At 37.0% G+C, this 13,991-nt stretch overlaps 1 protein-coding gene across 8 annotated transcripts in view; it reads right to left on the bottom strand.

The window, feature by feature from the left end:
* Window positions 1–13,991, bottom strand: part of ATRX (ATRX chromatin remodeler) — a 188,983-nt gene that overhangs the window by 25,066 nt on the left and 149,926 nt on the right. For all 8 annotated transcript variants that reach the window (XM_040999433.1, XM_040999434.1, XM_040999436.1 and 5 more), the window contains 2 exons: window positions 2,996–3,173; window positions 1,568–1,762 (listed from right to left, as the gene is read on the bottom strand). In XM_040999433.1, coding sequence (XP_040855367.1) covers window positions 1,568–1,762; window positions 2,996–3,173 — 373 coding nt within the window. The remainder of the gene's footprint in view (window positions 1–1,567; window positions 1,763–2,995; window positions 3,174–13,991) is intronic.

The raw sequence follows: 13,991 nt of genomic DNA, 5'->3' as shown, positions 1-13,991 counted from the left end.
ATGGCATGCCTTAATGCACAAAAATGACAGGCACCTCACTGAGGCCTGCAGAGCACATCGAGAAGCACATCAGACAACTGAGGGCAGAACAAATGGCACAACTCTCCTGGCTAAGCTTTGACAGCAAGTACTGGGGCTAGTGGATACTTTAAGGTGGGCTATGTTAGCCAATGGACCTCAACCTGGGAGCAACAAAACCAACAGTGTCTGATCTCAGAACTATCTAAACCATTTAAGCAATAACCTCTGAACATTCTTCTCCATTTGGGGATCCTATGATGACATCAAGTGGCCATCCCCCGTCCCTGGGCACTGATGTGGTTTGACTGCTGGGAGCAGCCCCCTTATGCTTCCATCTCCCCCTCCTCCTAGATAGAGGAGAAAAAAATTAGAAGTATCTTTCTCATCTACTTTTCCCTATGTCTCAACATTCCCCACTTAACCAGTGCTCCACATGGGCATAAGATCCTTCTTAACTATGTAAAACATCAAAACAAAAATAATTTTTCTAAATGACGGATAGGTCACTTAGTGTTTCTGACCCCCAAGTTTTCCTGTCTATAAGATGCCAGCACTGAGGCTTCAGTAAGCTAAGTCTGTGGTGCTGGCATTCTATATGGGCACCACTTTGGGTCCTCTTTCCACTTCTGTTCCCTGCTTATGGTCTTGGAGAGCATCAGAGAATGAATGAGGTCCTTTGCTCCTGTGCCCATGTGGAGGACCCAAAGAAGCCTCCTGACTTCAAGTATGCTCAGTTCAGCCACTGTGGCCATTTGTGAGAGAGAAGCAGCAAATGGAAGATATCTCCTTATCTCTCCTTCCCTGTGTAAAATTGCCTTTCAAACAAAACCAAATAAATCATTTAAAACAAAACCAAAAACGGGGTAGTTGCTCTCACAGGAGGTCAACTAGTTATCAGAGGCTGGGGGAAAGCAGGAGGGAGGGAAGAATGGAGAAAAGCTATTTGGTGGTACTAAGTAAAGTTAGACAGCAGCAATAGAAAGTTCTGGTGTTGTATTGCATAGTAGGATGACTACATATAATTATATGTAAATATACACTAAATATATAATACATATACACTATCTTTATATATATATAAATATATAATATATATACACTATATGTAATTATATGTCAATAAATACTAAATATTTGAGGGGACAGGTATATTTATTTTGATTGGACATTAAACAATATGCAAGGTATAGACACATCACATAGCATCCCCAAAATATGCACAATTTTAGTCGGTTAAAATTCTAAAAGCTGGTTTGGCATTGTGGCATACTGAATTAAGTCACCACCTACCACACTAGATCCTATATGGGTTTGAGTTTATGTCTTGTCTGGTCCATTTCCAATTCAACTCCTTGCAACTGGGAAAGCAGTGAAAGATGGCCCAAGCACCATCTCGTGTGTAATTTTTGGACTATTAAGCGCACTTTTATTCTCCTAGAAAAATCATGAAGTAAAAGTCTAGACAGATAACTAGGTTTCACAGCAGCAGTACAATTTGTTTGATCCATGTTGGTTTTTTAAAAGCTAATAATCTAAATATGTTTACCTTTGGTAGCATGGGAGTATCCCTCTTCTTCTTCTTTTCTGAATTAGGGTCATCTAATAAGTCTGGCTCAAAAGTATAAAGTTCAGTAAGCTCATTCATAGTAAAATGACGCTCAACCTGCTGCTGATCAACAACTCGAAAAGAGAGTGACTGCTTAGTTACTTGCCGATCATAAATCTTATCTTCCATGGTTCCCTTTGTGAAAAGAAGGAACAACACATGAATAAATTTTATACACATGGAAAGGTAATTAAGGAGAAATACAGTTACGAGTTAATGAGAAACAATAAGACTTTAAGAATATATTGGTGTAAAGGAAAATTCATTATCACACTTGCTTAATAACAGATTTCATCATTACATATTAAGATAACTACATTACAGATACTTATTCTATATTATCTGATGAAAATGCATTAAAGTATTACTTCACATATTTCTGTATTTGTTAGGAGGAAGAAAGCAGGCAGATATCGGGGTAAACAGAAATAAAAGAAGTAGATAGCCAAAGAGTGTTTTTTTTTTTCAATGTAGTACAGTAAGCTATCAATAATCACTATAAATTACTATTATATCAAATCTTACTTCTATAACTTTATGAAAGAAACCTAATCGCAAAGGTTGTATCTATTGTATATACACCATTATGAATGGGAATGTAACAAATCTCTAAACAACAGAAGAAAATTGATAATGAGGCTGTCAAACACATTATTTACCTACAATATACAAGATTCTACCAGTAAAACCTCAGTTTCTGCCTGGAAACTCTGAGTTAGAGACAAAAGGTGAGGACTAGCATATGCTCCTAAAGTAGATATACTAGCCAAAAAGGGGACTTGCTTCAATAAGTTTATATTAATTGAAACGTATCAGCTTCCATTATTTCACTTATTTTTCTTCAATTTCAGTTTGTCATTTAACACCAAGGCTTTTAAGTAAAGGAATGACCTTAATACTCTTGCGTAGAAAATATTACACATTGCTTGTAAGAATTCAATGTTATTACAAATAAGTTAACCTTTTATTTATCCATATTTTTCAAATTAAAAGAATAGCTGGTGGCCACTAAAAATCAATGAGAATTTGACCCTTTCAACTATAAGCAAATCATACTTACTTACTGGCACTTCTACTCACATCAAGGAACTGAACTATAAATGATTAACTTTCCTGAACTTGCAAGAAAAATGCTAAATCTGTTTACTCACACAAATCTTAGCCTAATAAACTTGACAATGCAAAAACAAATTACACAACAGAAAATCCAGAAAGGCCAAATTAACTTCTGCTGCTTATGTATAAGCAAAATAAATGACATTTTCAACTCGCTTTGCCTCTTTGTAACACATGTGTGTTATGCATCTTTAAAATATTATCAGTTTCAATCTTTCAATATGAAAAGGAGAATATAAATTATAAACCTACCTGAGCTAAGAACCTATATACATAAACAGGCTTAGTCTGTCCAAAGCGATAAACTCTGAATATACTCTGGATATCATAAGATGGATTCCAAGAAGCATCAAATATAATTACTCGATTAGCAGCTACCAGATTAATTCCAAGAGATCCTGCTTTGGTGGAAATGATAAACAATCGCCCTCTGAAAATGTAAATATAAAATAAATGCTTTAGTAATTAATGCTTTACATATACTTTAATTATGATGTAACTTTTTAATCCTAAAGCAGTTAATTGAACAATCAGGATGATCAGAGAATTCATCATTTACATAATGAAGAAAATAAGACGTATCTAAGGAGCCAAGGTTGGTGATTTACATGCCTAGAAGAATTCTACTGCTGGAAAATGAAACAGGCCTATTTAAGAATAAAGATGAATACGGAAATCACCTTTACAAATTTTCAAGGTTCAAGGTTTTTACAGACTGAGAAAATTTAGAAAGTGATTGTATAACTTGAAAATCCATACTGCCTTGGGTACTGAGTACATCAGAACAAAGGATAGTATCAAGAAGCTAAAGGCCAGGTATGACGGCTCAGTGGCTAAATCCTCGCCTTGCAAATGCCGGGATCCCATATGACCATTGGTTCATGTCCTGGTTGCTCCACTTCCCATCTAGTTCCCTGCTTATGGCCTGGGAAAGCAGTTGAAGATGACCCAAAGTCTTGGAACCCTGCACCCATGTGGGAGACCTGGAAGAAGATCCTGGCTCTTGGCTTCTGATCAGTTCAGTTTTGGTTGTTGTGGCCATTTGGGAAGTGATCCAGTGGATGGATGATCTTTCTCTGTCTCTCTGTCAATCTTATCTGCCTTTCTAATTTAAAAAAATTAATCTTTAAAAAAAAGATGATGAAAGTGGTAGGGGTGACATATGTGAACAGTTATAGCACAGTGTAATGAATGTGAGGAGAAATGAGAGAGATGCAAGGTACTGAGGAAGCTAAAAGAAGATCAAGGGCTCGAAGTTTCTTAGGGTATATCCAAGGGGGAAAGGGGGACAGAACATGACAATTACTCAATGTTGTGGAACACATTTTACTCATTCAGTATGTTGGAACACATATTACTGAAGGAGAATTTGGGAATAAGTACATGAAAGAGTAAAAATAATCATGGCATTTTATAATGGCATAAAATATTTATATGGCCATAATAAAGCAAACAGTCCAAATTAATTTATATAACTATTATGAAAAATTACATTGGGAACTTGAGGGGGGAAAACAAAGTGTGTATGTACATGTGAGCAAAAACTACCACCATAGATGGTAGAAAGGAAATAAGTAAGTAAACACCAGATGAAGAGGCAAGAGTTGAACTTGGCTACCTGAAGAAGGTAGAGAAAGGTAGGACTGGCTTTTAAGCTTTATAAATATTTTACTTTAACATAAATAATATCTAATTTGTAAAAGATTACAACATTTTCAGAAAATATAAATAAGCCTAAGGGAAAAAAAATCACTCAGTTTAATTCTCCAAAAATAACCTCTTTTCAAACAAGGCTTTATTTCCTACAGGTTTCTTCTTCCCAAACACACATTTTCTTGGCTTCATCCAGTCAAGATAGTTTCATAGGTTATTCCGTCAAGTTTCACGGTAAACATGCTCATGAATAACACTTCATTAAAGGATCATAGACTAATTTAATAATTTATGTATTGCTGGCAGCTTATATCACAATGAGAAGATCACTGGAATATAGCGTGTCTCAGTAATCATTACAAAATGTCTTTATACCAAAACTTATTTCAAAAACTTCATGACAGAAAATAAAATGACACACCCATCATTTATAGTACTATAGACTAGAATGTAGATAAACTGAATTTTAATAATGTGAAAGAGCTTACAGTTTAGTGTAGCAATCACTTTATACTAAAGCAAAGACCTAGCAAAAAAAAATTAACGGATATTAAATCCATGCTTTAGGTTAACTTGGAGTATCACACATACAGCCAAGGAATTAGCACAGAAGTTACCAATTTTCAACAACACATTAATCACAATGTTATATATAACAGCATATGACTGAAAATAAGAAATATGTAACAGTACTAAACTAAATTATCAACAATAGGTTACATTACAATTCAAAATCCGAAACACTGTGAAAAAAAGAACAGTATATAGGACCCTATTAAAAATTGTTTTATCTGCATTAAAAATAAAGCATACACATATATAAAGTTAACAGTGGTTATCACTGGTCAGTGGGATTATGGTGATTTTTTTTATACATACTTCCTGAAGAACACTAATTGAAGAGAATTATGGTTTCTTTCATTAGTGGAAACATTATAAAGAGTTTATGGGAAAATGCTACTCCAAAATTACTCCAGTCATTTATATCTACTCCACATTAGCATAAAATGGCACAAAGGCATAAAAAAGTCAAACATCAAGAATGTTATGATCTATAGAAACTAAGGCAGACACACACACAAAATGTAGAGAACTTCAAAATTCCTCATTACCTATTCACTAATGAAGAGACGAATGCTCTGATTAAGCATACCAATGAATGACAACACAACAAACATAGACAACTGTACTGCAGTGTAATTTGCAGTAAAGGCATTTACATAAATGTGATTGAAAGCAGAGAGATGGGAATCAAAGGTACCCCTAAATAAAATTAAAACCAAAAAGAAACAAAAGTGTTGTGACTGAACCATTGTAAAAATTATTTCTATATGGACCTGTAATATCCTGGAATATGTAAATCCAAATTCAGATAAATTTTAAAATTATAAGCATTAGTACTAAAACATCATTATTTGCATAGTATTCCTTTAAGTCTTCCTGTGCATGTATTTTGGCAAAACACTTAAGCATTTCAATTAGACACATATCTAAGAGTGGAACTGCTGAGTCAGGGGTAGGAATGTATATGGCACTGTTAAAATGAACAAACAGTTCTCTAAAGGAGTCATTCCAATTTATACTCCCTCTAGCAGTGTATGAAAGTTCCAACTTTTACAGATCCTTGACAAGTAATGGTACTGCCTTCTTGTTTTTATTATAATCTTTTAAAAATAGTTTGGTAAGCGTCACAAGAATTTACAACAGTAGTATAGAGTTCCCATGTGTTTTTTAGCCAACATCCTCCAACAGCAGTAACTTATATACCTACAGTACAACCGCAAAACAAGGAAATTGAGGTTGACATGAATTTATGTACAGAGCTCATTTAGTATTCATGAACTTCTGTTTCGTGAAATATTAGTTGGTGTGTAGAATCAAGTACTGTGCCACATACAAGACACATAATGGTTTATTGTGCAAAAAAAAAATCTTCCTTAAAACTTGTGCTTAGCCTAGTAGTTAAGATGCCTGCATCCCACATTAGAGTTCTGGGTTTCAATTCCCAGCTTTGGCTTCTGACTCCATCTTCCTGTCAAGGCAGATCCTGAGAGGCAACAGTAACGGCCCAAGTAATTGTGGGAGATCTGGATTAAGTTGCTGGCTTCTGGCTCTGGCTTGGTTGAGCCATGTCTGCTGTGGACATCTGGGAATGAACTAGTGGAGGGAAGCATGTGCTCTATTGCTCTTGCTTCATCCTCTTGTCTCTCAAAGAAACAAAAATTTAGCCTCCCTGGTTATCCCTTGAAATTCTCAGTCCCCTCTTAACCCTAAAATCCATTACCTAATGATGTATCTTCCAGTATCATAAGTTTATCACAAGAAGGCTGCATGAATGGAATCATACAGTATACAATCCCATGAAATTAGAATTTTCCACGCAGCATACCACCACTGAAATCCATCCAAGATGGGGCTCAGCTAACAGTTCAATCCTATTCGTTGCTGAGTAGTATTCAAATATATGGATGTAACACCTTTTAAAAAATCCATTCACACGCTGAAGGACTTTTAGATCATTTCCAGTTTTGGGCCATTACAAATAAAGTTGCTATAAACATTTATGTGCAAGAATCTATGTTAAAATAAGTATTTATTTCTATTTTTAAAAAAATATTTGTTTGAAAAGAAAAAGACAAACCCAACCATAACCACACACACACAAAAGGACAGAGATCTTCCATCCACTGGTTCATTTCCCAAATGGCTATAATATCAAGCACAGGGCCTGAAACTCCATCTGGGTATCCCACATGAGTACAGGGATTCGTATAATAGCACCATGTTTTCCTGCTTTGCCAGGCTTGTTAGAAGGAAGCTGGACTGGAACAACAGCTAGAACTTCAATCAGCGCTTGGATATTGGATGCAGACATTGGAAACAGCAGCTTAACCCACTGTGCCACACCAGACCTAATTTGTTTTCATTTCAATAGGATAAGTTGCTAAGAGTGTGGCTGACTGCCAAATTGTTTTCCAGAATAGCTATTTACTTTACAGTCTTTCTAGCAATGTAGGACAGATCTAGTCTCTCTGTATTCTCATCAGCATTCAGTGTAATGTCACTTTATGTGTGAGGTTGTACCTCATGTGATCCGAATTTACATTTTTCTAATAGCTAGTGATTTCAAAAAAGCTCTTTTCATGCGCTCATTTGCCAGGTATGTATCTTCAGAGAAGAACCAATTCAAGGTTTTTGCCTGTTTTCTAAAAGGGCTTTTTTCATTTTCAGAGTTCTTTATATATTTTAAATATGAATTTTTGTAAGTTAATGAATTTGGGAATATGATCTTCAAATCTGTAGTTTGTCTATTCCTTTTGTTAACAGGATTTCTCACAACAGAAAAATCTTTAACTTAGTCAAATTATTGAGTTTTTTCTTTAGTGGACCATATGCCTTTGGTAGCATGACTACAAACATCTAATCTTAATTTGAAAAGATTCTTTATGTTCCTTATATAAAAAGCTTATGTTTATAACTAATTCATGTTACAGGAGAGCAGAGTAAGCTCCCATTTTTTGACTCAATCCCCAAAGTTGCACAATGGCCAGGGCTGGGCTTTGGGCTGAGGTCAGCAGCCAGAAGCCAGGAATTCGATCCAGACTTCCCACATGAGCTGCAAGCAGCCAATTACTCAAACCATTATCACTGCCTTCCATGGTCTGCATTAGCAGAAAGGTGAAGTCAGGAGCTAGAACTAGGAGTTAAACCCAGATACTTAATATGGGGCATGGGTATTTTAACCATTAGGATAAAAGTATGCTCCTAATTTTTAAAAAAATGTACTTTATTTGAGAGGCAGAGACACAGAGATGTTTCATTTACTGGGTCACTCCTCAAATACCTTAAATACCTGCAACAGCCAGATCTGGATCAGGTGAAAGTCAGGAGCTGGGAACTCAATCTTAGTGCCCCACATGGGGCTGGCAAGATCCTAACTCCTGGAGCCATTACTCGCTGCCTTGTATGTGTTTATACTATTGATTTTTTTTAAAAGATTTATTTTTATTATTTTTACATTGGAAAGGCGGATATACAGAGAGGAGAGACAGAGAGGAAGATCTTCCATCCGATGATTCACTCCCCAAGTGAGCGCAACGGGCCGATACTATGCTGATCCAAAGCCAGGAGCCTCTTCCGGGTCTCCCACGTGGGTGCAGGGTCCCAAAGCTTTGGGCTGTCCTCGACTGCTTTCCCAGGCCACAGGCAGGGAGCTGGAAGGGAAGCGGGGCTGCCGGGATTAGAACCGGCGCCCATATGGGATCCTGGGCGTGCAAAGCGAGGACCTTTAACCACTTGCGCCACCGCGCCGGGCCCTATGCTATTGATTTTTAAGAATACATCATGTATTTTGGATTACAAGCGTTTCTGAGTATACGTATTTAGAAACGGTTTCTTCTATGGTTTGCCTTTTCTGGTATGAAACACCTTTTGTATCAGACAGGTTTTCTGGAGAAACAATCAATAGGAGGGAGGGGGAGAGAGAGAGGGAGAGTGAGAGTAGATTTATCATAGGAACTTGCTCCCTGTGATCATAAAAGCTGAGAAATCCCCCCACCTGCTGTCTGCAAGCTTAAAACCAGTGGAATTGACAACAAACTGTGGTCCTGGGCCAAAAAGCCTGAGAACCAGGGACGTGGTAACAGTCTTGGAGACCAAAAGCTATTGGAACAGATTAACCAATTCCAAAAAGTGTAGAAGCTGATGCTCCAGCTCAAATAAGAATAATTTTACCCCTTCTGCCTTTTTATTTCATCAACAGAAGTGATGATATTCATTACATCAACAAGGGTAACCACCTTTACTCAGTCTACTGTTTCAGAAACCTCCTACGAGATATAATCTGAAATCTTTTACCAGCATCGCTCAACTCAAATTTGCAAGTTAACCATAACATCTTAGGTGAACAGAAATTCTTCATTTTAATGAAGTCCACCTTACCAATTTTTCCAATTATGATTGGTTCTTTATCCTGTTTTTCAAATGTTCTTACTTGAAAATCGAGAAAATAATCCTTGCTGTTTCCTTACAAAGCTTTTATTGCTTTAGCTTCTAAAAATTAAAATTCACTTATTATTAGTCACCAGGAAAATAGAAATTAAACCTCTAAAGTCTTACCATAACATATTCATCAAAATGGCTGTAAAAGGAAAAACCAGTATCAACTTGTGGCAAGGACAGGAAGCCAAAACATACCTAACACAATACAGATGGGAATGTAATGTAGTACAACCATTTTGGAAAAATGTTCTGGCTGCATAAGCCAAAGCTAAACATACCTATCATCCAGCAGCACTCAGGCATATACCAAAAAGAACATATAATGGGATACATGAGTTTGTAGGAAAAAACAGAATTAACATTAAATGTAAATTTATGAGGCTGTCATTGTCACACAGGAGAAAAAGCCATGGCCTGTCACACCAGCAACCCATAAAGGCCCCAGTTTGTGTCTCAGCTGTTCCACTTCTGACCTGCCTCTCTGCTAATGCCCTGGGAGATGCAGCTGAAAATGGCCCAACTGGCTGGGACCCTGCCAACCATGTGGGAGTTCTGGATGAAGTTTCTGGCTTCAGTCTTGCTCAGCCCTGGCTTTTGCAGTCATTCAGGGAGTGAATCAGTGGGTGGAAGATCTCTAAACTCTTTCAAATTAATAAATAAATCTTTTGTTAAAGGTAAGTTTTTGGTGAAAATTTAAATCAGTAAAGTTTAAACAGTGTCTCATAAAACATTTCAACAAACTTACTGAAGCTCTGATAGGTTGTAGGTAATGAGTGAAACCACCCACATGAATTATCTAGAATGAGTTCCTGCCTCCTGGCTTCGGCCAGGACCCACACCTGGCTGTTGCATGCATTTCTGTAGCGAAACAGCAGGTGGAAGATCTCTATCTCTGTCTTCAAATAAATAAAAAATAATAAATACAGCTAAAATTCCTGGACATCATACATAAAGTTACAACTTTGAAAAATAAGGAGGGACACTAGCCAGAGACCTCAGGATCTAAGGCATAACATAATAATATGTTCCACTGGCTTTCTTTTTGCCTTATTTATCCTATACTGATTACTAAAGAACTTTCAGAAATCTAGAATTCTGTGACCTATCAATAAAAATTCTTCCCAAAACTCTGCCTATCAAAACAACCAAGAACGAGAGTATAACAAAACAGAAAACATTAAGAAAATGTGTCAACTCAAGCCAAACCATACAGAAAAATGTGCAGATGTATCACTGCTCTTCTGCCCTCACCCAATTTTATCAAGGAACTGCAGGATCATTTGACAAGGTCCTGTTACAAACCCCTTAGTGCCAACTAAGATACATAACCATGGCATCTACTCACATCCAGTGGTTACAAGAAAACCTCTTCACCTACACCAAGACTAACGGGGAGCTGGAATCACACTGCCACCTAACCACTAATGAAGTCACTCAGTAGAACTAATAGGGATTCAGAGGGAAGACAAACAATGGCAGGATTGGTAGAGGTCTAGTGAGGAGATCAAACTGCCAGCCCCTAGCCTAGACTGCCAATAGTGAAGTGGAACACAACTGTTATATCAGAAGATCTAAATGGGATCCAGATTCTTGTTCAACAATAACCAAAAGCCCCAGTTTAACAGAAAGATTATTGTAATAAGTACTAGCAAAATCTCAACTTCAATAAGTTAAGACAATTAGTATATGCGAACACTGAGATTACTTAAATGCTAGAATTGTTTAACAAGGATTTAAAAAGCAGCAATTATCAATATGCCTCAATAAACAATTAACACACCATTAAATGAATGAAAAACAAAAGTCTCAGCAGAGACAAGAGTATGAAAGCAGCAATTTTTAAATTGAAAAATACAACAAAAATTGTAAGATGCAACAGATGAGCACCACAGAAGAATATAGAAAACCAGATCCACTAAACTGGCAAACAGATATTGGAAATGACTCAATCTGAACAGTGGGTGTAAATTAAATGGAATAAAGATTCAGTGACCTTGGAATCTCCAGGACTGCAAAAAATACACATTTGTCAGTGCATTTCCAAAAAATTTTTAAAAAAGAAGAAAAAGAAAAAAGAGGGTCTGTAAATGCATTCAAAGAAATAGTGGCTCAGGTTGGTACCGCAGCATCCCATACGGGTGCTGTTTGGAGTCTTGGATATTAGATTTCTGATAGATTCATGCAAAGGGACAGGAAAGCTACCAAAGATGACCAAAGCACCAGGGCCCCTGCAGTTACCCACTCAAACATGTTAACTGTACCTGAAACATTCTTTGCAAGCTCTCCCAGATTCTACAGATTTTCAATAACTAATTATCTTCGTATTATCTAACTGGAATTCCTCTATCCTTAAGCCTACATCTACTTGATCACTGCTGAAAGAATTAAAAATATATTTTACACATTTGGCTTAATACCTTTCTTAGATGAAAATATTATTAAAGCAAATATTGCCCATCTTTCCCTTAGACTACTGCCATCTCTTTTATTCTTTTTCCCCAAGTCCGGATTTCATACCACTGGACATTAAGTACATATGCATGTTCACATATACATTTTAAACAACCTTGGTTTTGTTTAGTTTTTATTTATTTATATATTTCAAGGAATTTAGTAACACACTAGACTCTCAGGGTCACAACAAATGCATGCATATATAAATTCTAGTATTCCAAATGCAGTTTAATTTTGCCAATTACTAACAGTTTGAAGCAACATCAACAGTGCAGACAGAAAACATGATAAAATTACAGTAAAAAGACAGGATCAGGTAACTTTCGTTAATACTAAAATTCTCTGAACAGCTTGCCACAAAGGATGATATAAAAACTGCCAACAAGAGAGTGGTTGTTGAGACCAGAGATTAAGATGCATGCCTCTACTTGCCTCTACTTATAACTAGCTCCTCATAATGAGCCTGAGAAGAAGCAGATGAATGGCCTATATACTTAGGTTCCTGCCATCCAGCTGCAAGAGCTGGATGGGGTCATGGCTTTGGCACGGCCTAACCATGGCTATGTGAATATTTGGGAAGTGAACCAGAAGAAGAAAGATAGCACTGTCACTCGTTTTTAAAATAACAATAAATGAATTGATGTGAGAGAAAAAATGTATTTCACATGAGAGTACTGGGATCAATTTCCAGCTCTGGCTCCTGACTCCAACTTCTGATAAATGCAGACCTGGGAATCAACAGTGATACTTCCAGTAACTTATCTCCTGGCACCACTTGGAGACCTGGATTGTGTCCAAGCTCTGACATAGCCCGAGGCCAGCTGCTGTGGACAACTGAGGAGTAAAGCAATGGATAGGAACTCTTTTTTGCCTGTCTCTCTCAAATAAATAAATAATCTAAAATGTTTAAAATTCACCAATAGGAGGGCCCAGCGGCATGGCCTAGCAGCTAAAGTCCTTGCCTTGAACACACCAGGATCCCATATGGGCACCAGTTCTAATCCCGGCAGCTCCACTTCCCATCCAGCTCCCTTCTTGTGGCCTGGGAAAGCAGTCAAAGACACCTTTAGGACCCTGCACCCGTGTGAGAAACCTGGAGGAAGTTCCTGGCTCCTGGCTCTGGATCGGCACAGCACCGGCCGTTGCGGCCACTTAGGGAGTGAATCATCGGAAGGAAGATTTTCCTCTGTTTCTCCTCCTCTCTGTTATCTGACTTTGTGATAAAAATAAAATAAATCTTTAAAAAAATTCACCAATAAGAATAGTAAAAGATGCTTAGTGTCATTTATCATTAGTGAAAGGCAAATTAAAATTACAAGATATAATTATATACCTAGTAGTACAAGGTAACTTCTTTAAAAGCCGCTAATAGAAAATAAGGTGACTTTTTTTTAAAAAGCATAATGATACTCCAGCAACAGCACTCCTAGGAATATATCCAAAACACCTGTTTCACGAGAAACCAACATGCACCCCTATGTTCATAGCAGCACAATCAATAATTGCAAAAATTTGGAAGCAACCGAAATGCCCATCAACAGAAGACTGGATAAGAAAGCTATGGTTCATCTACTCCATGGAATACTACCCAGCTATTTAAAAAACCAAAATGCAGCTCTTTGTGGCCAAATGGGCCCAGCTGGAAACCATAATGCTAAGAGAAATGAGCCAATCCCAAAAGGTTAGATATCACATGTTTGTCTTAATTTAAGAATTTAAGATGAAATGATGTCAATATGAAAAATAGTACCTGTAAAATGTAATTTTTTTAAATTTTATTTTGCTTTATTTTATTTTTAACATATGTGTTACTCAATACTATGTCCACTATTTCATAATGTTGTGATTGTTGCTGATGTTATGTTGGGGCTTTTGACTGGTCGGGATGACACTCTGCCGGCTCTACCTTCGGACCAGAAATGGTCTCCACAAGAAGCCGTTGAACTTATCTGGACAATAAGATGCTGGACCCTATGCTTGGTATAAGCTTGCAATGGAAGAACCCCAGCTGAACTTGAACTGTGGCAATGTAGCAAGGTGGAGGAACCACCATGCGGGGGAAGTAAGGGAGGAATTCTAGTACCTACAACTGTGTCACATAATACAATGTAATAAAAAAAAAAGCATGATACTAAGTAAT

The sequence above is a fragment of the Ochotona curzoniae genome, unplaced genomic scaffold, assembly GCF_017591425.1.
Source record: "Ochotona curzoniae isolate NIBS_2020 unplaced genomic scaffold, NIBS_Ocur_1.0 scaffold_1852, whole genome shotgun sequence".
NCBI classification, from domain to species: Eukaryota; Metazoa; Chordata; class Mammalia; order Lagomorpha; family Ochotonidae; genus Ochotona; species Ochotona curzoniae.
This window is presented reverse-complemented; position numbering and strand designations above follow the sequence as displayed.